Below are 25,313 nucleotides of genomic sequence, written 5' to 3'. Positions count from 1 at the left end.
ATGTTGGAATCTAGAATCATTTTCTCTCTTGGAATAATATATTTCTGAGATTTCACAGAGAAGACCAGACTTCTTGTATTTTATCGGCTCTGTAAGTAAGTATGGGAGTAATCACTTAAAATACTAATAGTAATTATTAAAAATTTTATCTTGAGATATTTCTGTTTAAAATTATTCAACACCTTTTCACATTTCAGACTTGGGGAAAAACACTACTATCTCAATTGTTTGTTTTTTTTTTAAAAAATAAATTTATTTATTTATTTATTTTTGGCTGTGTTGGGTCTTCATTGCTGCACGCGGGCGTTCTCTAGCTGTGGTGAGCGGGGGCTACACTTCGTTGCAGTGCGCAGGCTTCTCATTGCGGTGGCTTCTCTTGTTGTGGAGCACGGGCTGTAGGCGCACGGGCTTCAGTAGTTGTGGCACGCGGGCTCAGTAGCTCTGTGGCACGTGGGATCTTCCCAGACCAGGGCTCGAACCCATGTCCCCTGCATTGGCAGGCGGATTCTTAACCACTGTGCCACCAGGGAAGTCCTGCTTTTTAAATATAAGTTTTAAAGGCCTGTTTTGGATAGGAATCTTACTCACATGTGTTAAACACTTCTGTGCCTTCTGAAACAGGATATCAGTCATCACTACAAAAGTAATCTAATTGAATCGGTTCTTCATGAGTAGGGCTGCAATTAGAAACTTGAGTTATTCTTAATAATAATATAATGTTAATATTCTTATAAAAAAATAACCACTGTTAATGCTTTTTTGCACTTCTTCCTATTTTAATTAATTAATTAATTAATCTATTTATTGGTTGCAATGTGCAGCTTACAGGATCTCAGTTCCCCAACCAGGGGTTGAACCCAGGCCACAGCAGTGAAAGCCTAGAATCCTAACCACTAGGCCACCAGAGAACTCCCAATAATAATATTCTTTTTTTTGGCGGGGGCGGGGGGCATGGTGGTGCTCTGTGTGGCTTGTGGGATCTTAGTTCCCTGACCAGGGATCGAATCTGCACCCTTGGCAGTGAAAGCACGGAGTCCTAACCACTGGACCACCAGGGAATTCCCAATAATATATATATTTTTAAAAATATTTATTTATTTATTTGGCTACACCGGGTCTTAGTTGCAGCACGCAGGATCTTCGTTGCAGCATGTGGGGTTTTCTAGTTGCAGCGTGCGAGATCTAGTTCCCTGACCAGGGATCGAACCCAGGCCCTCTGCGTTGGGAGCGTGGAGTCTTAACCATTGGACCACCAGGGAAGTCCTCCCAGTAATATTCTTCATAATAATATTCTCAGAGCTGATTGAAGTATAAGGAAGTTGCCTCATATCAAATAGCCCAAGACTTTCCCTGTAAGAGCCATAGTCCCAGATCTGATTTGTGGTTTCTAGTTTATTGTGTGTTATCCTGGCTTCTTAGAATTATATGTAAAATAAAAGTAAAAAGGCTCTGAGTGGGGCCTAGGAGCTGTGCTGTGATTGGAATCCAAGTGGCACTGCTACTGAGTGGTCGGATGTGTAAATCCCATTTAGGTGAGGTGCTGTTGTAACTGGCTGAAAGAGGGGTTGGATTTAGTCAGTAGTTTTGGGATCTGTTGGCGAAACCATCTGGTGGCTCAAACTCTGATAGGAAGGACGTTACTATTGTTCATTATAACAAGATACTTGATACTGGTGACTATAGACATGAAAGATTATGTTTTCCAAATTAGCAAGTGGTGGTATGTTTTACATTCCAGAAGATAGATGAAACCTAAAACCCCCTTCAGGTCTTAATTCCGTAATTTTGCAAAGTATGTACAGAATATGTTGATAGACTATCAAAGAAAGTAGAGCACTGTTCAAATAGGGGCAATAAAGTTACAATAGTGGAAAAAGACTATTTAAGTAGTAAAAGATAGCTAAGGGGAGGCTTCATCACTTTTTCAGTAGGATAGTTGTTATTGGGATTTAAGGGGAGGCAGTTAACAATACTACTTACCTTTCCCTTTCTAAATTTGGAATCAACTGAGAAATGGATTCCTTAATCAGTAGATCAAAATTTTACAAAATCAGCCTTATTGGTGGGGTTGACTAGAGAATATGCCATAGATCTGTGGCCCAATGGGCTTACTAATATTCCCCTGCCCCCCAGTTAAACTTTACCCAATAGGATGCTGGACATCTGGGATACCCCCTTACCCCCGGCCCCCCCTCAGGCTGCTTATTGCTGAGGGAGAGAAGTGCAGGCATGCTGCCTTGTCCTCCTGGTGCCTCAGCTCTCCTTGAGAGCCCAGGAGGGGAGGGCCATGGTCATTAGTTTCTTCTCCCAGTTGTTGAAGTGTTGGGGAATGAGACCTGAAACCTTACAGCTGAAGTCTCTCTTCAGGGAAATGTGAGGCTGGGAAATAGTGACCCTCTACTTCTACTACCAGTGTGCTGGTGAGGTGCTTCCCCTTCCCCCTTTCCAGAAAATTGAAACATGAGCTTAAATTGTTAGTTAGATCAAAGAGAGTTATAGATCTCTGTCCTTAAAAACTCATCAAAATGGGGTGGGGGGAGTCAGTCTTTTAAATATTTGGGTTAATCTGGAGGCAAAGGCAGAGACTGGGTACTTGCCTAGCAGCCTCTCTGTGGATGCTTATTAAAAACTATTTGCCCACTTCCCTGAAATACCTTTTGCTTCAGTTTGGTTTTGAAGTTTTGCCAGCAAAAACATGATTAAGACTTTTACATTTTTTATTAAATATCTCTTAATCGTATTCTGAAAACTGTAATTATTTTCAAGGTTATCTAATTCAGTAGAACAATTATTCTTTTCACGTAGTAAGGGTTCAGTCATACAGAGTAACAGAATGCTAGTTCTGAACTTGTTAGTTTTAGTTTGTTCTTGCTAATTCCTCTCCCTCTCTTTTCTCCTTTCCAGAATCTTACTCTAAGAACTCAGACACTCAGGTATCCACCATGGTGTTGGGTCCTGAACAGAAGACACCAGATGGTAATTTACAGCTTTGTGTTATTGTCTAATTTTTATTTGGAATTAGGCTTAAGCCAGTAACAGAAATTTACCATATTGTCCTTCTTGTCTTCTGTTCCAACAAAAATTGTCCCCATCTCCTCTCCCCCAGCCAACAATATCATCATGGAGACCTGCTCCATTCAGAGGTCACCACCTGGTAACTTAGGCTGTAAATGAAAATGGATTTATAACCACAGAGACTTGCCTCATATCTTATTTCCAGTTCTGAGATGAGCTAAGATTAGCTACGAGTTTGGTTTCTATAGCTGTGATGCTTGTAAAGGCAGTATTATTTGCAGACCTGGCATAAAAACCTCTAGAGTGCTTTGTCTGCTCACAGCACTTCAGATATGCATGGAACAGTAAAATACTGAGCCAGCACCTAATAGTGTATTTAATGAGACTTCTTAAGTGCTTTGACTAATCCTTCCTGATTTAAAATTTCTCCATTAGAATTTCCATTCCTTTTCTGTACATTTCCTCCTCAGTTCAGTGCCACTTAAGGTGAAGTGGGTCAGTTCCCTATAGAAAGAGAGCTTTTGTTTTTCTGATTGGATGTTTCAAAGGTTTCTTGGAAACCCTGAGATTAGAGCTTTGTGGTTAAAAATAGCCATTTGAAGGCTACAGCAAACTGGGCTTTGTATTAGCCCTTTTCTCCCAGACCCTCCCCCTCCCTGCATTTAAAATTAACTGCAAAATGTAGGATTTAGGGAAACACTGATGATTAATCTGAGATGAGCCCTCTATCAGGAGGGTGACACCTCCCCCTCCCAAGCTCTTCACTGCAGGCCTTAGTCAGGAGGGTTCCTGTTTGGTGGTTTCCCTGCAGCTTCAGATTTTAGCCTGAAATGTGGCAAGAGTTTGCAATTTACACATTTTTGGAGGAGCCTGATGGAGGTATAATGTCCAAGGATGATTCTTTGAGTAAGTCCTACCAAATAATTGGGGGCAGGGAGGAGGAGAGAGGAGAGGGTCCCACTAGACTGACCTATTTCCTTCTAAAAGTTAGGATTTTAGGTTACCAGTGGGACTAGTCTGGGGATGTTATTTAATACATTGAGCCCTAGACATCACTGTTTTTAGAAGAAAATTAAATGGTTCTAAAAATTGGCAAGTGGGAATAGAAGTGTGAAAGTAGGGGGAAACCATTGTGAGATTCATGCTGAAAACTGATGTAGAGCTGAGTGACTGGGGAACAGGGGTGAGAGGGAGCTTTTTTATCATAAGCGTTTTTGTACTTCTCAAATTTTCAGCCATGTGAACATATTGCCTATTCAAAAATTAATTTATTAAAAATATAAATAAAAATAAAGTACTGGAAATTGAGATAGAGTCAGGTTGATCTTGTGCATTTAGGTATTAAAAAGGTTTACTATCAGCATTTCTAAGGATGAGCTGTTAGTGTATTTTGTTCACTTTAATTCATTTCTTCTCAAACCTGTTAATTCAGAAGATGCTTCTGGAGACCACGGGGACCCTGCCAGTCTTGGGGCCATCAACCCTGCCTACAGTAACTCCTCTCTTCCACAGTCCTCTGGGGGGCACTCAGAGGAGCCCTTCACCACCTACTTTGATGAGAAGATCGCCATTCCTGAGGAGGAGGTTAGTGACAGGTCCTTAGAGGAAGACATTATTATCTAGGGACAAGCTATGAGTGGAAAGTCTGCTGGACAACTCCAGACCAACAACTTCAGGTCTAATTCTGGCACGCAATCTCTGAAGACTGAATTTTTTTTAAATTTTTATAAATTTATTTATTTAATTTTTGGCTGCGTTGGGTCTTTGTTGCTGCGCACGGGTTTTCTCTAGTTGCGGCGTGCAGGCTTCTCATTGCGGTGGCCTCTCCAGTTGCAGAGCATGGGCTCTAGGCACGTGGGCTTCAGTAGTTGTGGCATGAGGGCTCAGTAGTTGTGGCTTGCAGGCTCTAGAGTGCAAGCTTACTAGTTGTGGCGCACGGGCTTAGTTGCTCCGCGGCATGTGGGATCTTCCCGGACCAGGGCTCGAACATGTGTCCCCTGCATTGGCAGGCGGATTCCCAACCACTGCGCCACCAGGGAAGCCCTGAATTTTTGTAATCAGAGTAAACAGAAACTGATAAGGAAACTGAGGGCCTTGAAAAACCCGTTGCCAAGTTGAACTAGTGAGCATTTTTTCATCAAGAAAGTATGGATTCCGTGTTCCCTTTTTTACAGTGCCTTTTGTCCTATTTGGGTAGTGGTTGTGCACAGAGATACTGATATTATTGCTTGGGTTTTAGAATGAAAGGCTGTTGGAAAGAGCAGGTAAGAGAAGGCCTCTTATTTGGACAGAGAGGTGGCCAGCTTATTGATGAGAAGTGGATAAGATGGACGTGAAACTTGGGCACACCCAGTATCCAGCTTCCTAAATGTTCTTATGAAGCTAATATTGCTGCTTTATATGTGACAAAATAATAGATAAATTAGATCAGCAGTTTGGAGGTGATAATCATTTTGATCTGTTTTCCTCTCTTGTACAGTACTCTTGTTTTAGCTTTCGTAAACTCTGGGCTTTCACGGGTCCGGGATTTCTTATGAGTATTGCCTACCTGGATCCAGGAAACATTGAATCTGATTTGCAGTCTGGAGCAGTGGCTGGATTTAAGGTGAACATCGAGTCCTACCCCTTTCCCTTTTAAACACACGTAGCACATGACATCCTTTTCCTCTACTCTTTCTGTTGGATATGAACCTCAGTGGCTACATGCTGATACTTCATTGGCTGTGACACTTAAGTGAAAAGTACTTTTCCATCTGTTTTTAAATTGTATTTTATCCACATAGATGGTTTTTTATTTTATTTTACCCACATAGTTTCCTTGAACAAAGGAGAAACTGCAGATGGGAGAAACTAAGGCTCAGAAAGGTGCAAGGTGACCTAGCAGGTTCTGTGCAGAACATGATGCAGAACTCAGGTCATTTGATTCCTGACTGTGGCTCTTTCCTGAACGTAGTGTTTCCCATTCACATTGCCAAACAACCAAACAAAACAATCCCAGTTATCTAATGAGTGTAATGGTGGGATTTTGTTCTTCTCTAGTTGCTCTGGGTTCTTCTGATGGCCACCATCGTGGGGCTTCTGCTCCAGCGCCTTGCAGCTAGACTGGGAGTGGTCACTGGGCTGCATCTTGCTGAAATGTGTCACCGTCAGTATCCCAGGGTGAGCGGTGTTTGTCTGTTACTCATATCATAGGTGACTCTGTGTCTGGCAACCTGTGCTGGCCCCCTTGTATACTGAAATAGTGGAGGATGTAGGGATCCGTGGCCCTGAGGACTGGGAATCCCAAGGGAAATTCTATAGCTCCTCCTGTGGCTGACCCATGTTTCTGTGCTCCTTCAAAGTCTAACATGAGATTCACATTTCCCAGAAAGTTTCCTTAGAAAAATTCTGTTTGAGTAAACATTTGCGTTTCACTCTGCCTTTTGGCATCTAGCAGTGCCCAGTTCACAAAGGGGCAGGGGTATTCTGTCTAAGCACTTTCATTCATACATCCACAGTATGAATACTATTCATACATCCATCACTTTGCATTATGCATATTTTCTTTTTTGTTTGTCTTTGCCATAAATTTGAAGAAAGTGAGTTTTTTCCTTTTACTGCAAATTATATTAGGCAGGATCTTTGGATTTGTTAATAATGATTTTTCAGTTTACCTTGACCCTGGAGTTTACACTGTCCTCTTTAGTTTCCTTCTGGATATTTTGGGCCTTTCTTGCTGCTATCTAAGGCAGGAATGGATGGGCCCAATGTCTGGAAGACAGCTTTAAACTGGCCTGATCTTTAGATAAGTACTAATCTACCTGCAGTTTGTCCTAAATGTTTAGTCTCCTTTCCTGGCTGTGAGAAAGTATCCTTACCTGTTTGTTTGTTTTTTTTTTTTTTTCTTATATGCTTCTCAAAAACAAAAACAAAAAACAAAACAAAACAAACCCTTGATAATTTATAATTTCTTTTAGCTTCTCTTTCTTCATGTATCTTAGCAGTTGTTTTTTGTGACATATTTTTTGGGTAGTAGGTACCTGGAGGTGTTTTTTGTTTTTTTTTTCCTGGCCTCAGTGAGCCAGCACTACTTAATTGCTTTCTGCTGGATTATTTGACCAGATTAGTTCCCAGATTTTCTTATAGGACACCCAATTCCAACCACTTTGCCCCGAGTCCCTTTGCGTATTTGTCTTTTTTACTTGCTTGTGCATTACTACGTTAAGGATAACTCCAACCTTTTCATGCTTGTTTTGTCTCTTCACCTATGGTCAGGATAGATATTTTCTTCTGCAGCATTTCTATTCTCTCCTGAACAACATTTTGACCATCTTAGCATCCTCATTTTCCCCTAAGACTTTTAGGATTGTTTTCAGGCAAAAAATTAAGTGGAAATAATGGATGGAAATTCCGTTCTTCTGTCAAGTGGAAAGGAAGGAGAAAAAAATTGGAGTCAGCCGCTGCCCTGACCTTGACTAACAGACTCTGCCACATAGAAGCAGCCTGGTCTTCTCCAGCAAGGGGCCAAGTGGAGCTGAGTTCTGGTACTTTGTCTCTAGACCGAAAGCTTTTAAAGGACTGTTTATGGATCAGTGCCAAAATGTGAATTCCAAACTATGGGGGAAGTTCTTAGAAATGATTAATTAGAACCATATCTTTCTGCTGTTTGGTGTTTAGGTTCCACGAATTATCCTGTGGCTGATGGTGGAGTTGGCTATCGTTGGCTCAGATATGCAAGAAGTTATTGGCTCCGCTATTGCCATCAACCTCCTCTCTGTAGGAAGGTGAGGGGTTTTTCTCTAGAAAGTAATCAATGTTTTGCTAGATTTCCAAGCAAGTGTAAAAACAAAAACCCAACTCATTTTCAATTTTCAAGATTCAACTCGAGTATCAATACTTTTTCTGTGGAACCTTTCTGTAACCACCTTCTTCTCTCTTGGCAAATGTAGGTTCTATATCTTCCATGTTCTTATGTGGGGTCATGAGACCCAACACACCCTTTATTATCCAGGGTGTGGCAGTGTGTATTACAATTAATTTGTATGTCAGTTTATCGCACTAGACAAGTGAGCTCCTTGAGAGATAAGACCCATACTTTTCAGCTTTGTATCCTGGATGTCTGAAATAGTAGACAAAGTTTGAATGAATGTGTTATTTTACTTGGTGCTGTGCCTGGCCTCCTGCCACTGTTCCCTTTTCCCCAAGTCCTTGCTCCTCCAAGTGTTGTATAACTGGAGAGCTGTTGGGAAGAGAGTGTTTCTCAATGTTTCTTTTCTTTCCTTTAATCTCCATTTCTTATCTCTGACCTAGGGTCCCGCTATGGGGTGGAGTTCTTATCACCATTGCAGATACCTTTGTATTTCTCTTTTTGGACAAATATGGTAAGCAGAGTGGGAATGGAGGGGTCAGTCAAAGCAGTCAGCTGCTTTCCATCACGTGGCTGATGGGGAAGTCTGCCTTCTGTGAGCTCACTGCTGCATTTTCTCCCTTAGGCTTGCGGAAGCTAGAAGCATTTTTTGGTTTTCTCATCACAATTATGGCCCTCACATTTGGATATGAGGCAAGTGTTACAGGCTGTTCATTAGCTTTTTAAAACAATTTTTGTTTCCTTTTATTATAAAAGACAGTATTTGTTAACAAAAAGCCAAATTCAGTCCTGGGCAAATTTGGAAGGAATAAGAGGTAGCAAAGACTAGTGTCCAGGAAGGCCTGCAGGGACTCCTAGGTCAAAAATAACTAGAATTTCTAGGACTTTCCAGACTAGACTCCCTGGTTCCAAGTTGGCCATCCCAACAACAGAACAGCCTTGGAGAGGGTTAAGGAAGGGATTGCAGGGTTATTCTTGGCTGTTACCTTAAAGGGATTCTGTTTTTGTTCATCCTGGTTGATAATAACTGCAGCTTGGACTTTCTCTGTAATGCAGCAGTTAATGAACTATAGGGGATATAGTGCATGTTTCCCGGTTTGTCCCCCAACCCAGATACTCCATTGGGTTAACCCTAACCCTACTGTTATATGCACCTACAGTAATAGCACCTTTTTATGTCCAATTGTTATAAACTGATTTCTGCTTATTGACCTAGCTAAACTTTTTTTTTTTTTTAATTAATTACTTTATGGCCGCGTTGGATCTTCGTTGCTGCACATGGGCTTTCTCTAGTTGCAGTGAGTGGGGGCTACTCTTCATTGCGATGCGCGGGTTTCTCATTGCGGTGGCTTCTCTTGCTGTGGAGCACGGGCTCTAGGCACGTGGGCTTTAGTAGTTGTGGCACACGGCCTCAGTAGTTGTGGCGCACAGGCTTAGTTGTTCCACGGCATGTGGGATCTTCCTGGACCAGTGCTCGAACCCGTGTCCCCTGCATTGGCAGGCGGATTCTTAACCACTGTGCCACCAGGGAAGTCTTTGGCTTAGCAGACTTTTAAAAATGCATCTACTCTGTGAGTAGATGATATAGCTTGGTCTAAGGCTTCCAAGAGAAATGCCGAACCAGGAAAAAGTGTGTATGAGAAGTGTTTCTGAATGAGTCTCAGCAGACGCTAGTGGCAAACATAAGTGATTTTTATATACATAGGTGAACACAGAAGCATGATTAGTGTGGGTAATCAAGAATTGACTCTGTATTCTTGGGTGTGTCTCACAGGAGTTACTGTGAAGCTAATATCAATAAGGCCCTTAGTAGCCATTTTATTTCTTTAGAGTATTAATTACATTCTCTACACATCTATTTTGTTTATCTAAAATATGATGTGGGGGCTTCCCTGGTGGCGCAGTGGTTGAGAATCTGCCTGCCAATGCAGGGTACATGGGTTCGAGCCCTGGTCTGGGAAGATCCCACATGCCGCGGAGCAACTAAGCCCGTGTGCCACAACTACTGAGCCTGCGCGTCTGGAGCCTGTGCTCCGCAACAAGAGAGGCCGCGATAGTGAGAGGCCCGCGCACCGCGATGAAGAGTGGCCCCTGCTTGCCGCAACTAGAGAAAGCCCTCGCACAGAAACGAAGACCCAACACAACCATAAATAAATAAATAAATTTATAAAATATGATGTGAAATATCTGGATACCCCAGTCCTAAATTCTCTGACCTTGTACTGCTTGGTTTTTTTGGATGGTTCTGTATTCCTCATTTCCTATGTAGTTGTTGATGAAGGGGTTTAAGGAGTAAAGGTTGCAGAGTGTTCCCTAGCACTGTGTTACTCCCCTGGTCTCATATTCCAGGAAAGGCTAATAGCTGTTCGGTTGGTATGTAGTATGTTACAGTGAAACCCAGCCAGACCCAGGTCCTCAAAGGCATGTTCCTGCCATCCTGTTCAGGCTGTCATACCTCACAGATCGAGCAGGCTGTGGGCATCGTGGGTGCTGTTATCATGCCACACAACATGTACCTGCATTCTGCTTTAGTCAAGGTAAGCAAGACCCACATCTCAGTGGCCTGTGTAGTTCATGGGATCTTTTCCTTTGGTTGCAAGGGACACACACTTAGTTTACAACTGTTAGAGCCCTGAAGGAGCAAGATGTTTTTCCACAGTTGGACTCCCCACACTTGGACTCTGTTTTAATCACCAAGGTGACCAGAGATAACTGACCCCATAAAGAAGGGACTAAAGTCCTTCTTAAAAGGTCTGAAGGTGCACCGTGTCTCTTGTGCTTAAATCTCAAAAGCCTGAGTGGCCTCGTGGAGGTCAGGAGGAAAGAGCCCAACCTGGCTTTTACCAGTCAGTCGAACACAATAGTTTGCTGGGAGATTCAGAGACCTTTGTAATTAAGGTTATCTACCCCTTAGGTCTGAAATCAGGTTGTTTTTGTAGGTCAGTGGTTCTTGCAGCCACAGTAACTGAGAGCTCAGCAGTCACTCGGTCACTTTTCCCTGTTTGGGGATGTGTGGTATCATCAGAGGGTCATGGAGTTCTTACTCAGAGAACCAGGATGTAAGGGGAGTCTCTCACATTTCATGTGGTCAGTTGTTTGCCCTCTAGGTCTTTCAGCTGACTCCAAACTCATGAAATATTACAAGGAAACTTGTTCCTACTAGTCAAAAAAATGACCATTGCTGTTATCTCTCTAGTCCAGACAGGTAGACCGAGCCAATAAGGAGGAAGTTCGGGAAGCCAATAAGTACTTTTTCATTGAATCCTGCATTGCTCTTTTTGTTTCCTTTATCATCAACGTCTTTGTCGTCTCAGTCTTTGCTGAAGCATTTTTTGAGAAAACCAACAAGCAGGTGGTGAGTAAGCCAGGGTCCTGGGTGGTAGTGAATGTGAGGGTAAAGAGGAGGCTGGATTGGGGTAGGAAAAGGTGACAGTGACTTAGAGCTCAGGGGAAATGGATCTCAAGCCTCAATGCTGCCCCCTAAATCACTGCACTAGTCGTGGTTTACAGTCTGGGGTCTGTGACCAAGCCTAGACCCATCTTTCCAAGCTTTTGTCAGGGAAGGGAGCTTACCTCGGACAAAGATTGCTTCATGCTGTTACTAGTGGCTTCACGCCTGTTTGGCTCTTTGTCATCCCCTTTTGTTTCCTGCTTACCAACTACTAGCCACTTGCCAGTTCTGCCATTTGGTGATGACAGGTTGGGAGAAGCCAACAAACAGAAAACAGAAACTGTGGCTAGATAGACTGTCTTGTCATTTTGAATTCTCTATCATCTTGATTCCTGATTGCCTATCTAGTTTTGATCACTACTTTGTTTCTTATCTATAGGACCTCTGACTCCTGGCTCTGCTTTGACTAAGGACTCCCTATTCTGGCTGTCCTCTCATATCTGAAGCCTTCTTAAGGGCCCTCGCCTCCTGTCATCATTTAAAATGACCCAGCCTTCATGTATTACCATGCACACTCTAACTCAGTAAATGTTTTTGATGGCATGGGGGTGTAGAAAGATTACGGAGGAAGACCTCAAGTGACATTGCAGCCCGTCTCTGCCCTTGTCACAACCTGTGTCCAGTGTCTTGCCTCCAGCATCCATCTCTTGGGTGACCTGTGTATAATCTGTAGGAGAGGGCTTCTTGTCTGGGTGCTGGCCTCAGAAGTAAAAGTTGTTCCTAAACTGCTTTGGTTCCAGGTTGAAGTCTGTAGAAATATCAGCAGTCCCCATACTCATCTTTTTCCTGACGATAACTCAACACTGACTGTGGACATCTACAAAGGGGTAAACCTATTCAGATTTCTGATCTTTGCTCCTGAATCAATATTCTTAGCATAGTATCTGTTTTTTTCTGTGGGTTCACTTCAGAGCTCAGCATATCTTCTCTGGAGTGTGTTTTTTTCAGAGGTCCAGATGCCGGACAAGCCTTTTGGGTTACGTGGAAGGGAATAGAAGATCAGCTGAAAAGATGAATTGTATCAGCAATTCCCAAACTTGTGTTGATAGTATATTGTTCTATAGGACGTTAATTTGGGTGACTAAAGAAAGTGTTCCTGGGAATTCCCTGGTGGTCCTGGCAGTCCAGTGGTCAGGACTCCGTGCTCTCACTGCCGAGGGCCTGGCTTCAATCCCTGTTCAGGGAGCTAAGATCCCATAAGCCGCACGGGGCGGCCAGAAGAAGAAAAGAAAGTGTTCCTAGTAAAGCGGTGGTCTTTACTGGGGCCTCTCTGTCCCTTTTATGCTGGTTACATTGTGAACCTCCAAGAGTAGAATATATAGTATGTAGCATTTCCCAAATTTATTTGAGCTCTCTCTTCATTCCTGTTACCATCTTGCAGAATAGGGTGTTAAGGAATTTAATTTGGGAAGTGTTGTGGACTTTTTTTTTTTTAATAGTCAAGATATAGGTTGAGGATAAAGGCTTTAGGAGCCTAGAGAAGAGAAGGGACTAGGCTGAGGAGAAATAAAGGTCCCTCCAGCAGAATTTAGGTTGAAAGCATCTAGAATGAGGTCAGGACCTAAGTCTAGCTTCTGTTACAGTGCCCAGCACAGCACTTGGTATAGGTAGGTGCGTAGCCAGGAAGAGGGAGAAATGTCGCAGAGGAGTGCTGTTTGGAGTGTTGTCTCAGGTGGTCTTTGACACAAACATATCTTTCTCCCTTGCCTCTCCCAGGGTGTTGTGCTGGGGTGTTACTTCGGGCCTGCTGCACTCTACATCTGGGCAGTGGGGATCCTGGCTGCAGGACAGAGCTCCACCATGACAGGAACCTACTCTGGCCAGTTTGTCATGGAGGTACCTGCTGTTTGGACTGGGATAGACTTGAGGAAGAGGACATTGCCCTTTTGTTACTTCTTAATCCCATGTATCTAAGGTCTTCCTGAACCTCCCCAGACGTTTTTCTGTGTCCTATTCCAGACATTCATCCTGCTTCTGTGTTTCCTTCTAGGGATTCCTGAACCTAAAGTGGTCACGCTTTGCCCGAGTGATTCTGACCCGCTCTATTGCCATCATCCCCACTCTGCTTGTTGCCGTCTTCCAAGATGTAGAGCATCTGACAGGGATGAATGACTTCCTGAATGTTCTTCAGAGCTTACAAGTGAGGAGGGAGCTGGGGAAACTCACATCCCATTGAGTCAGGCAGCATTTTGTATTGCCCTTAGTTGCCAAGCCTAGTGCTGCATGCTGGGGAAAATTTAGAGGAAGAAAGAGGCACAGTCTTGGTCCATAGCAAATGCATATGAAATCCCTGACATCTAAAAGGCTTTTAGAAAGGGCTGGGTTTTTTTAAGCTTGGTTTTTTTTTTTTTTTGAATGGGAATTATAAGCTATAATTACACATAGAACCCCAAATTATTGTTCGTTAATCCAAGCAAACATTAAATAACGTATAGGACACTGCTAGATTTTATGGAGATTAAGAAGACAAGGCAGATACAAATTTTGTGAAGACACTATGATCATAATTGATGCTAGGTTAATGACACCTCTACAGATTTCCACATAATGCTCCAGCATGTTGGAATGATAGGAATAATTTCTCATGGAGTAGATGAGACAGGGTCTATGTTTCCCTTTTGCTAACAGTGCTACTCTCAGGGTGATACAAGGACCCCCAGTGGCCCTATCTGATCTTAGTTTTTCCTTTTCCAGCTTCCCTTTGCTCTCATACCCATCCTCACGTTTACGAGCTTGCGGCCGGTAATGAGTGAATTTGCCAATGGAATGTGAGTGTACTTCTCTTAGTTCCCCAAATATATATGGGGGAAGGGTATCTTCATCAAACAGGCCAGTCAGAAAATAAGTCATAGGGGAACGATGTGCTTTGAGAGGTGATTGCTAAAGCTGCCCCCTCGGTCTTTGACTTAGAAAATGGAGACTGTGAATGTAACAAAGGAGGGCAAGCACAGTTTTCATTTCTGGGGGAAATTTTTCAGCTTTTAGGGCTTTAACTCTTTAGCTTCAGCCACTGAAGTTTAAAGCACCTGAATTCCATGTTAAATGATCTTGATGAGAAAGGCATAAGCTAATACCTTTTATATACATCTTTAAATGACATGGTTTATTTGAGATGACTTGTTGCATCTCTAGGGACTCATGACTTTTTGCATTTTTAGGGACTTAAATAATAGGGGTTATTTGACAGTGTTTTTTTCCCCTCTTTCTCCCTCTCATTATGTAACTTTGGCTCATTTAACCTAATCTGGGACACAAGAACCACTTTTCAGTTCATTTTGAAATGCCTCTTACTCCTGTCCTGTGTACCCCAAAAGACACAGTGTCTTCTTCTGTTTGTGGACAGGTTGGGCTATGCCACCAATACTTGTGCTGTTTCTCTTTACAGAGGCTGGAGGATCGCAGGCGGTATCTTGGTCCTTATCATCTGTTCCATCAACATGTACTTTGTCATGGTTTATGTCCAGGAACTAGGGCATGTGGCATTGTATGTGGTGGCTGCTGTGGTCAGCATAGCTTACCTGAGCTTTGTGTTTTACTTGGTAAGTCCATTTGGGACGGGGCAGGGGCATATAGGTATCAGGGTGGTCGAGGTGTGGCTAGCGCTCAGAAATGAAAGTACCTGAAAGAGCCGTTAAACCAGCTGCGATTAAACCGCATTTTTAACCGTAAAATTTACCTTGGTTCCTAAGAGTTACCATTTTTCTATTTCTGTCACTTCTGTCTGGTTTCCATTCTTAATAATTCCTAACAAGAGAGTGTAGTATGTTTGAAGAACTAAAAGAAGATCAGCAGTGTAGAAAGTTGAGAGTGGTACGAGATGGGATTGGAGAAGGGAGCTGTGGAGTGTGATTTCAAATCTTTGGAGGGCAGCACATGTGAGTTCACAGCCCTGCCCAGCTCTACTACTTAATAGCTATCCAATCAGGACATAAATAAATAGTGATAGTCTCTCATTGGGTTATTCTAGAGTTATTTTAAAGATATTCTATCTATCTATCTATCTATCTATCTATTTATTTATTTATTTATAACTGTGTTGGGTCTTTGTTTCTGTGCAAGGGCTTTCTCTAGTTGCGGCGAGCAGGGGCCACTCTTCATTGCGGTGCGCGGGCCTCTCACTATCAGGGCCTCTCTTGTTGCGGAGCACAGGCTCCAGACGCGCAGGCTCAGTAGTTGTGGCTCACGGGCCCAGTTGCTCCGTGGCATGTGGGATCCTCCCAGACCAGGGCTCGAACCCGTGTCCCCCGCATCGGCAGGCAGACTCTCAACCACTGCGCCACCAGGGAAGCCCTAGAGTTATTTTTAAATGATGGTTATAAAATATAGCTACATAGAAAAGGAATGCAGAATTGTGTATACCTAGATAATCAAAAAAATTTTCAAAAGTCCAGAGTAAATTATGCAAAAATAGTAATAGTTGTTGTCTTAGGCTGGTGGGATTATGGATATATTCTTTCCTCTATTTTCCAGATCTTCTGTAACATTACTTATATTAATGAAAAGCAGCTACAGCAACAACAAATCCACCTCCCTATTCTACACAGGTTACTCTGAAAAACACAGGAGTTGAGGATTAGGGACAGCAGACTTTATAACATGTCTGCTACAGAGAATGGCAGGGATGGAGGGTGGAAACCCACTGCTCATCTTTATAGCACTTACCTAGTCCCCATGCCAGTGTCTGCTACAGGTTATGTACTTGATTGAGAAAATCATTTTAGTGAATATTGAAAAATTATGCCCTGGATGGATATAGCCCTTCTTTTTTCCTCCCCAGTAAACCATGGGCACGCTAAGATTATGCTGACCATAATATAGAGACTTATTCCAAGGAAACCCAAGTAACTGAGTATGTCCTTGACAGAAACTGTTTTAAAAATTTGCTGTAGAACTTAAGGGAATCCTTCCTTCGTGCAAATTGGTTATGAAGGTGCCGAGTTGTTCTCAGTCAGCCTGAGACTACTGAGATTGTTGAAGACCCATTTTTAAAAATAAATTGGTTTGTTTGTTTGTTTATGGCTGCATTGGGTCTTCGTTGCTATGCGCGGGCTTTCTCTAGTTGTGGCGAGCGGTGGCTACTCTTCATTGCGGTGCGCAGGCTTCTCATTGCGGTGGCTTCTCTTGTTGTGGGGCACGGGCTCTAGGCGTGCGGGCTTTAGTAGCTGTGGCATGAGGGCTCAGTAGTTGTGGCTCCTGAGCTCTAGAGCGCAGGCTCAGTAGTTGTGGCGCACGGGCTTAGTTGCTCCACGACATGTGGGATCTTCCTGGACCAGGGCTCGAACCCGTGTGCCCTGCATTGTCAGGTGGATTCTCAACCACTGTGCCATCAGGGAAGTCCCTGAAGACCCATTTTTAAGGCTTAGGGCTGATTCTAGAGTGAATTACTACTGTTTAGCTCCAAAACGTATACTTACAGAGCAGCTCAGGAGACCATAGCAGTTGTATTGGCCAGCCAGTCATTCCCCCCATCGTGAGGAATGGGGTAGGGCTGAAGAAAAGTGGTCTTCAGGGAACTCTCCCAGCCAGCTAAAAGAAACAAACCAAACACAAAGCAGTAGGAACAGAGGGAACTCAGTATTGAAAATAGTATGGCAAAAGAGGTTTGTATCTGAGCAGTGCAATGTGGGCAGTCGTGGGTAAGAGGGCTCTTCAGAGAGGTCAGTGAATGATGACTGTATTTTCTCTTTCAGGGTTGGCAATGTTTGATTGCACTGGGCATGTCCTTCCTAGACTGTGGGCACACGGTAAGCATCTCTAAAGTCCTGCTGACCGAAGAAGCCACCAGTGGCTATACTAAGTAAACACTGGATCAGTCTGTCTGTCTTCCGCAGGTAGCCATCAGAGCCAGTGTGTTGCTATGGTTTACTGTGTGAACATAGCCAAAAGTATGTGCTGTTGCACAGACTGCATTTAGGACTCAACTGTTTGTTGGGAAAGACTTTGCATATATGTTTGAAAGAAGCCATTATTTTTCTTCCTGACCTCCTAACCTGGGAACTGGATTAGGTAGGGTCCTTGAAAAGCTGACATCTGCTGCTCTCAAACAACACTAAACTCTTTAGCTGCCTAAGGGCCAGCTTGTTTTATCTTTTTGAGAGATAATCATCTATGCATGATTCTTAACAAGACTGACTATATGTTAAAAAAAACGTATTTGGAAAATACAGTAAATTTTTCATTATACAGATTACAGAATGGGTATGCAAGTTTTGTTTATCAAAAGATAATGGATTTTAAAATGCTGAGAAATACTTTCCTTATGCATACCCTTTGAATTACTTTAATTATAAAAAAATAAAATCTCAACTAGGGTGGTTTGATCCATATGAAATATAAAATTATGAGATATCTACCTCTATCAGGTTCAGGATTCTTTTAACTTATTTTCACTTTAAATTTCTCTGGATGTTAAGAGGGGTGAGAAAGCATAAAGAAGATGGTAAATGGAGAGGTAGCAAAACTCACCTGTAGGTGGTGGTTACTCATCTCTTTTGAAAATCACTTCGACGATTTTCCTCAGAGACTGAAAGCTTATCGAAGTTTTCTCGGGAGCCCTAATTTTAATAACTTTCATGTTAGTACCAAGCTTTCCTGATGGTATTTCTTCTTGAGCACTTAGAGTCATGAAACCTTCACCTTCCTCCTCCAGGAGGGTAGTGATAGAAAGAGATGGTAGCGCTTATGCACTGATGTTCTCATGAGACTTTGGGGTGAGGAGAAAAACTTGAAAGGAGAAGAAGAGCCATCTGTTTTATTCCTAAAAGCCACCTTCTACCAGAATCGTCATCTTTTTCTGAAGCATGCCCAAGACGACTTGCAAGGCAATCTCAGGAGCTCTGGATCTAACAGTTGCAAAGCTCGCTCGCTCTCAGCAAGTCCTTAGATATCACTATGGTTACAAAGTTCTTTCAGCAGGGTTGTGCTGGGCTACCTCTCTTCAGCCACTCCCTCAGAGGGAAAAACTTTGAGACCAGATGGTGGAGCTCTGGAATCAGAGGAAATGGGTCCCTTCAGCATGGAGCTGCTGCTCTTCAGCCACTTCTGACATTTTTACATGTGGAGCCTGAGACTATGTGATTATCTCAAACCAAATCACATTTGTCTGATGGAGATAAATAATCAAGTCTTATAGCCACTGACTTGGAGAGAACAGTAATGGGAATGGCATTGAAGGACTTTACATTTTTGGTGTTTCCTTCTGGAGTCCTTGATGATTGATGTTCTCCGTTCACCTGAGCCCCTAAAGGCATTATTGCCAATACTTTGTACACAGTTAAAAGCATAGACTGAATGGACTGTCTTTTATATGGCATTAAGGGTAAACTACTATGTTTCACTGACCATACCTTTATCTGAGCCCCTCCAGTGATATAGCACAGGATCATGAGAGACAAATTTCCCTAACTGTCCCTCCTCATATCCCTCCTTCTCCCCTACCATCATTCCCCAAACTGGCATAAGAGCGTTCTGAAGATATCAGGGACTGACATCTTAAGCTCTCGTCTGGCTGCTGTAGGTGAGGGCCACATTGACAAAATTCTTTGTAAAGACACTACAGTAACATTTACCTTTGTCCTCAGTCTGGGTGAGTCCAGTCAGTCTCAGATTCACAAATATTTAGAAGCCCAGGTAAAAGCTGCTAGTTTTCTTTGAAGTTATATATATGACTTGAAATGATGGAAAATTTCTTCCCAGATAAATGGCATTTTATATCAATGTGTGTGTAGTATTATTCAGTGTTAAAAACACTCCCATACTGTATTCCATTTGATCCTCTCAGATGGAAAGTGTACTTTCTAGTCAGCCAGTACTTTGGGTACAATAAACAATGTTTAGGACTGAAGTCTTCCAGTACCAGCATGTGCAGTATGTTTGTGTGGAATGTTTAAGGATATACAGTTGTATTTTATGTAAACTGGTCCTTGTTCTCCATAAATGTGGCATGAAATAATTGTGCTGCTACAGCATACTGGGAATTAACAGGGATGGGGAAGAGCTGCAGTTTGGCTCCTGTGAGGTCCTGCTAGTGGTTTTAGGAGTGATTACAGCAAGTTTCTAGTGATCATTTAACAATATGTAAACTTGGTTTGTAATTAAAAACTTTTTTTTCCTTTTTCCAGTTTGGTTTCCTGGGTATTTTTTTAACTTTGAAAATACTTTATTAATGGGGCGTCAACCACTTTGAAATACTGAAACATCAACTACCACCTGGAATGACATACTAAACTCACACTGTTAGTGATTTTTCTCTTTAGAAGAGAGAGAGAAATACAGTTGATCCCTGGACAACCTGGGGTTGGGGCACCGACCCTCCATGGAATAAAAAATCTGTGTAAAATTTATAGTTGGGCTTTCATGTTTATAGTCGGCCCTTCATGTCCAGTGTTCCTCCGAATCTGTGGTTCCACATCTCAGATTCAGCCTGCCTGGGGTCATGTAGTACTGTAGTATTCACCATTGGGAAAAAAAATCCATGTATGAGTGGACTCACGCAGTTCAAATTCATGTCGTTCAAGGCTCAACATAGGTTTAGTTCCCAGAAGACTTGATGAATTGCAGACACCAAACACTAATTTCTATTCTATTCTATAGTTTTGCCATTGCTAAAGGTTACATCATTACCATATTTAAAGTTGAAAAAACATTGTCATCTGGCCTTTTTCTGCTCTAAGCTGAACATTTTTCTATCTGTAGTCTTGTTTCACCATTGAGGTCTTTTATATTCTGTATATGCTGCCAATAAAAAATATGAGTATTTGAAAAGAGAAACCAAAATTGTTTAGCTTAAAAATGAAAGCATTTTGGCAGACCTGATATAAATGGAAATATTGGCACCATTTAATAAAAACAAAGACAGAGCTCAGACACAGTAAACTACTAGCCTTGTCACCAAACACATGGCAGGAAAATCTAAGTCAGCACTTAATTTGTTTCAAGAGTGTCACTAGAACTTCATTTTCCCTTTCTCTGTTGCAAGCTTTCCCTGTCTGTCTTACAGGAGCTGAATACTGTAAGTAACACCATAGAAGTTATCTGGGAATTTTGTTCTCCATGTTGTCCTTCCTCATTTAGCTCTCCCTTCTAACTTTGTTTTTGTTTTTTGTTTTTTTTTTTTTGCCTTGCTGCGTGGCTTACGGGATCTCACTTCCACTCGGGCCCATGGCAGTGAAAGCCCAGAATCCTAACCACTAGGCCACCAGGGAACTCCTTACTTTGGATTTAATTTCAGAACTAAAATAGTATGCATAACAATTTGAAGATCCTGATTTGAGATATTTCCTTTAGCTCTGCCCTCTGGAGTGCTTTCTGTTCCTTCCTTGGATAGGACCAATGAATCCAAATGTGTCACCTTCTCTTGGCACCTTGGCTTTTGAATGTTAAGAATGACTAACACACTGCTATGTGCTAGTCCGGGTCTTTGCACTCATATGATCTCATGTAATTCTTATAACAAGAGGATCAGCCTCTATATAGATAAGGCAACTGAAGGACCAAAAAGTAAAATAATACATCACTAAAAAGTGGGCAGTTGGCATTTGAACTTGACTAGCTTAATTCCAGAGCCCACATCATCATTACCAATCATCCTATATAATATATAGTATACACTTCATGCGTAGTTAAGACACCAAGCTTTGGTGTTTAGCAGCACCAAGAACAGTAACATATCAAAGATACTTTGCTTGATACTCTGATTAGTGCTAGAATATGTTTTAGATCAAAAGCTGCCAACTGGTAGGCTAATTTTGTTTGGCCTGTGCTAAATTTTAAAAAGTACCTGAATGCTTTTTCAGGTAGGTGTGGAAAATGGGCAGGGCCCTCTATGATCCTACCCCAGCAATAACTAAGGACTAATAGTTTATTCATTTGCATACCTCTCTGCCCTTGAAAGGTTTAGCCAATTCCTGTGCAATTTACCCCATTTCTTAGTGCCTCCGAGCAATATGACAAACTTCTCCAATGAAGGAGTGCTCTCTACTAAGTCATCTGAGTGATACAACCTGGAGGTCATGGGACTAAAAATGCAACCCTTGCTTTCTACATAATGAAGAAGCCCACCACCTTAGCTCACTTGAGAAAAGACTGCAGTGAATTGTCAGTGTATCTGACAATCGCTCTTGGTTACTAAAACTTGAGTCATAAGACCCTAAAGTGAGTAAGCAAGCTGAAGTCTGAAGTGCTGTTCTTCTGCCCTAAGGCCAGTGTGACTCAGTAATTTCCTAGCCCACTAGTTGAGAATAGTTTTATCTTGGGCTCCATTTGGTTTCATCTTCACACAGTCATCACAAGCTTGTAAGGTATACAGGGCAATTTGTAATGTGTTAAAAAATTATTGAAGACTGGGACTTCCCTGGTGGTCCAATGGTTAAGACTCTGCACTTCCACTGCAGGGGGCGCAGGTTGGATCCCTGGTTGGGGAACTAAGATCCCGCATGCTGTGTGGCACAGCAATTATTGAAGACTAACATGAGATAGCTTATTAACGTACTTGACATTTTCAAATGTAGTATTTATTCCTATTTTACAAATAAGTAGTCTAAGGCTCCAGAAAGATACATGACTTGCTCAAGGTCATAGGAAGTGGCAGAGTTGGAGCTTGACCCCAACTCCAGTTCCTTTTCCACTATATAATAGGAACATTTTCTTTCTATGAATTTATAGTGTTCATTCGGCATCCTGAGCACTCATATGATTTCATTTAATTCTTATAACAAAAGGATCAGCCTCTACACAGGTGAGGCAACTGATAGGCCAAAAAGATTTTGTTGTTGACAAGGGGCAACAACATTCCTAAAACCCCAAGTAACAACAGTAGGGCCAAAAGGAGACTCAGTGATTGTCCCATGGTGAATTCGGAGGAGAGAAAAAGTAAGATACAACTTCACAGATGCCAACACAAACCATCTGGATTCAGGTCTCCAGGGGCGGGTCTGACAATGTGTTTTAAAAGCAGCCGAAGTGATTCTGATTCAGCCTGATAAACGTTTGGGACCCGTAGCTCATCTCATCTCTCTTAGTACATGCCATTGTTTTTTTTAATCAAGGCTTTGCTTTGCTCATGTGCCAAAGGATAATAGGGCCCAGATAATAGGGTCAGGATTTAGATTATTTGCAATTTGATTTCTTTTTTTCTTGGCCATGCTGGGCAGCTTGTGGGATCTTAGTTCCCCGACCAGGGATTGAACCTGCGCTCTCAGCAGTAAAAGCCTGGAGTCCTAACCACTGGGCAGCCAGAAAAGTCCCTGAAATTTTATTTCTAACACACTTGGTATTAAAGTACAAAAGCTCGCGGTTCGTTTGCTCTTAATATCCTGATCAGAAACAATCATCCTGAGGCAGAGAGTGTCGCAAGAATAAAAGTGCAAATTTTCCTGAGGGCATTCAGTACTATCTCAATCTTTAACTATTTCGGCTCCTAGCAATTATTTTATATACAATAAACCATTCATGTATCTGTAAGCCATTTCTTTTCTGAAATGAAAGTCTATATAGCAGAACTGAAAAAACACCTACATTGATATGCTTATTATAGTTACTTAAATGCCAAATTCAATATTTAAATACTTGCAAATCAGTCTAACCCTTTTCCGTCTTTTTGTCCTCAGTACCTACGTCTGGGATTGACAGTTCAGCCTGAACTCTACCTTCTGAACACCGTGGATGCTGACTCACTTGTGTCTAGATGACTGACAGCCTGAGAGACTCTATAAGACCCACTTTCTCTTAGTCCTTTTGTGCCAAGTGTCCTGTTAACGTTATCTCTGTTAGTTCAGTGGTGAGTTTTGTTCAACCATTTTGAGCAAAAGGCAAAGATTTCCTCATGAGACGGGTGTTAAAAGCTGACAGCTTTAAGTGTAGGTCAGAGACCCGCAGAGTCCTGCAACTGCCAGAGTTAAATTTTTAGCCTATGATGGTCACACACCCCTATGGGCTTGTGTCTCGACTTATGGAATTTTAAAAATATATATGTGTGTATGTTTATGTAAACCTGAACATATCAGTTTGGGTAGAGTTTTAAGGTTATATAAAAATGATAGATCTTTTGTATTTTTTTAACAAATGGTGCTCAGATAAATCAGATATTTATTTTGTCTGGATCACAAGTGACAAAGGAAAAGGAGCACTGTTCTTTTTCAGAGTGAACTGGTCAAGCTGACTTACTTTTAAAGTGATACTTGACTATAGCCAGTTAAATTTCACTTTGATTTTAATTGACCAAACCTTGGTAACTACTGATACTAGCACATCATTTCCAAAGAAAACACTTCTTCTATTTGGCATATTTAATCCTGGTTGTCGGTGTGCTTTGTGATTGTTATTTTCTTTGTTGCTTTTCTTGAGTTTTTTTCAGAGATATGATGGTATTTTCCAAAGAGCTTAATGCCTACGAACAGGATCCAGAAATCACACTTAAACCAATGATCAGTTTTCCCTGCTGCATTGTAACTCAGCCCATTCTAGCATTTAAGTTGTAGGTATAAAAAGAATTCTAACATTTAACTTTGTAAGTCCCAACAGAAGATAATGGAGGTATTAGTTTTCTTTCTGATGTGTGTATAGTCCCACCATGTCTTTTCTTCCCACTTTTCCCATTAACACTCCAAACACCATTTCTAGGTCCAAAGTCTATTTCCCAGAGTGGCTAATATTTCTCATGCTGATTCTCCTAGGGAATGCTAAGCGTTTTAAGTTATATATACCAAGTATAATAGTGTGAGATGAGAACTAGACTGGGACTTGGAAGATTTGTCCACATGTCGCAAGCTGCCTGCCTACATGTGGCTTATAGATATTTTTTGACCCCCTCTTCCTAACCAGGATTTTTTTTTCCATAAAATTTTTATAATAAAACATTTAATATTTAAAACTTGAAAGTTTCTGCATAACAATCTGATTGAAAAGTCAGAAGATTTTCAACACTGGGCCCACGTTCCTTCACGGAAGTGCAGTTGGCTTGAACTGAATGGCAGCTATCCCTTTTTTTTTTATTATTATTTTTTTTTACATCTTTATTGGAGTATAATTGCTTTACAATGGTAGTTTCTGCTTTATAACAAAGTGAATCAGCTATACATATACATATATCCCCATATCTCTTCCCTCTTGCACCTCCCTCCCACCCTCCCTATCCCACCCCTCTACGTGGTCACAAAGCACCGAGCTGATCTCCCTGTGCTATGCGGCTGCTTCACACTAGCTATCTATTTTACATTTGGTAGTGTTATATAAGTCCATGCCCAGCTATCCATTTTTAATGGAATATACTCCAGGGTGGCATCCATGCCTTCTTTCATTTCCTTCCAGCCCCAAAGGCATTGAGTTTGCAAACCCTGCAGCCTTTGTGTGTTTGAGCATCACTTTTCTCTTTCAGCATAAAAATTAAATATCCAACCTCTCTGCCTTATTTTAAAACTTAGCACCTTTCAGTAAGACTTAAAAAAATCCAGACATTGCCTATGTTCATTTATAATGATTTGATCCTCTAAGTGGCAGGGATTTTTTCCAAGATGATACTTTCAAATTCCTTCATTTCTACTTCATGGCGCTTGAAACTTCTGATAAGAGCAGCAGCCTTGCAACCCAGGTTAGAGACCTTCTGATCTCAAAAATGAAACTGAGTTAACGCCACTTATCAGCTTTTACTTGAAAAAGCGACTTAAAAAATGAGTTTGTATCCATTCAGCCAGTCTGTGTCTTTTGGTGGGAGCATTTAATCCATTTACATTTAAGGTAATTATCGATATGTATGTTCCTATTCCCGTTTTCTTAAATGTTTTGCGTTTGTTATTGTAGGTGTTTTCCTTCTCTTGTGTTTCTTGCCTAGAGAAGTTCCTTTAGCATTTGTTGTAAAGCTGGTTTGGTGGTGCTGAACTCTCTCAGCTTTTGCTTGTCTATAAAGGTTTTAATTTCTCCATCAAATCTGAATGAGATCCTTGCTGGGTAGAGTAATCTTGGTTGTAGGTTTTTCTCCTTCATCACTTTAAGTATATCCTGCCACTC

At 41.7% G+C, this 25,313-nt stretch overlaps 1 protein-coding gene across 3 annotated transcripts in view; it reads left to right on the top strand.

Moving 5' to 3' along the window:
- The window catches only part of SLC11A2 (solute carrier family 11 member 2), a 33,524-nt gene extending 8,431 nt beyond the window's left edge, over positions 1-25,093 (top strand). Inside the window, exons 2-17 of one of the 3 annotated variants that reach the window (XM_068559808.1) lie at positions 2,905-2,976; positions 4,451-4,599; positions 5,495-5,620; positions 6,055-6,174; positions 7,672-7,778; positions 8,305-8,375; positions 8,487-8,554; positions 10,243-10,398; positions 11,058-11,216; positions 12,053-12,139; positions 13,029-13,148; positions 13,303-13,452; positions 14,007-14,080; positions 14,698-14,851; positions 17,003-17,056; positions 22,919-25,093. In XM_068559808.1, coding sequence (XP_068415909.1) covers positions 2,943-2,976; positions 4,451-4,599; positions 5,495-5,620; positions 6,055-6,174; positions 7,672-7,778; positions 8,305-8,375; positions 8,487-8,554; positions 10,243-10,398; positions 11,058-11,216; positions 12,053-12,139; positions 13,029-13,148; positions 13,303-13,452; positions 14,007-14,080; positions 14,698-14,851; positions 17,003-17,056; positions 22,919-22,999 — 1,710 coding nt within the window. In that variant the 5' untranslated portion in view covers positions 2,905-2,942 and the 3' untranslated portion in view covers positions 23,000-25,093. Of the gene's footprint in view, positions 1-2,904; positions 2,977-4,447; positions 4,600-5,494; positions 5,621-6,054; positions 6,175-7,671; positions 7,779-8,304; positions 8,376-8,486; positions 8,555-10,242; positions 10,399-11,057; positions 11,217-12,052; positions 12,140-13,028; positions 13,149-13,302; positions 13,453-14,006; positions 14,081-14,697; positions 14,852-17,002; positions 17,057-22,918 lie in introns of all 3 variants that reach the window. The other 2 variants (XM_068559806.1, XM_068559809.1) reach the window with 2 other exon arrangements.
- The last annotated feature ends 220 nt before the right edge of the window (positions 25,094-25,313 follow it).

This window comes from Eschrichtius robustus, chromosome 13, assembly GCF_028021215.1.
Source record: "Eschrichtius robustus isolate mEscRob2 chromosome 13, mEscRob2.pri, whole genome shotgun sequence".
NCBI lineage: Eukaryota > Metazoa > Chordata > Mammalia > Artiodactyla > Eschrichtiidae > Eschrichtius > Eschrichtius robustus.
Note: the sequence above shows the minus strand (reverse complement) of the source record. Positions and strands in the feature narration are given on the sequence as shown.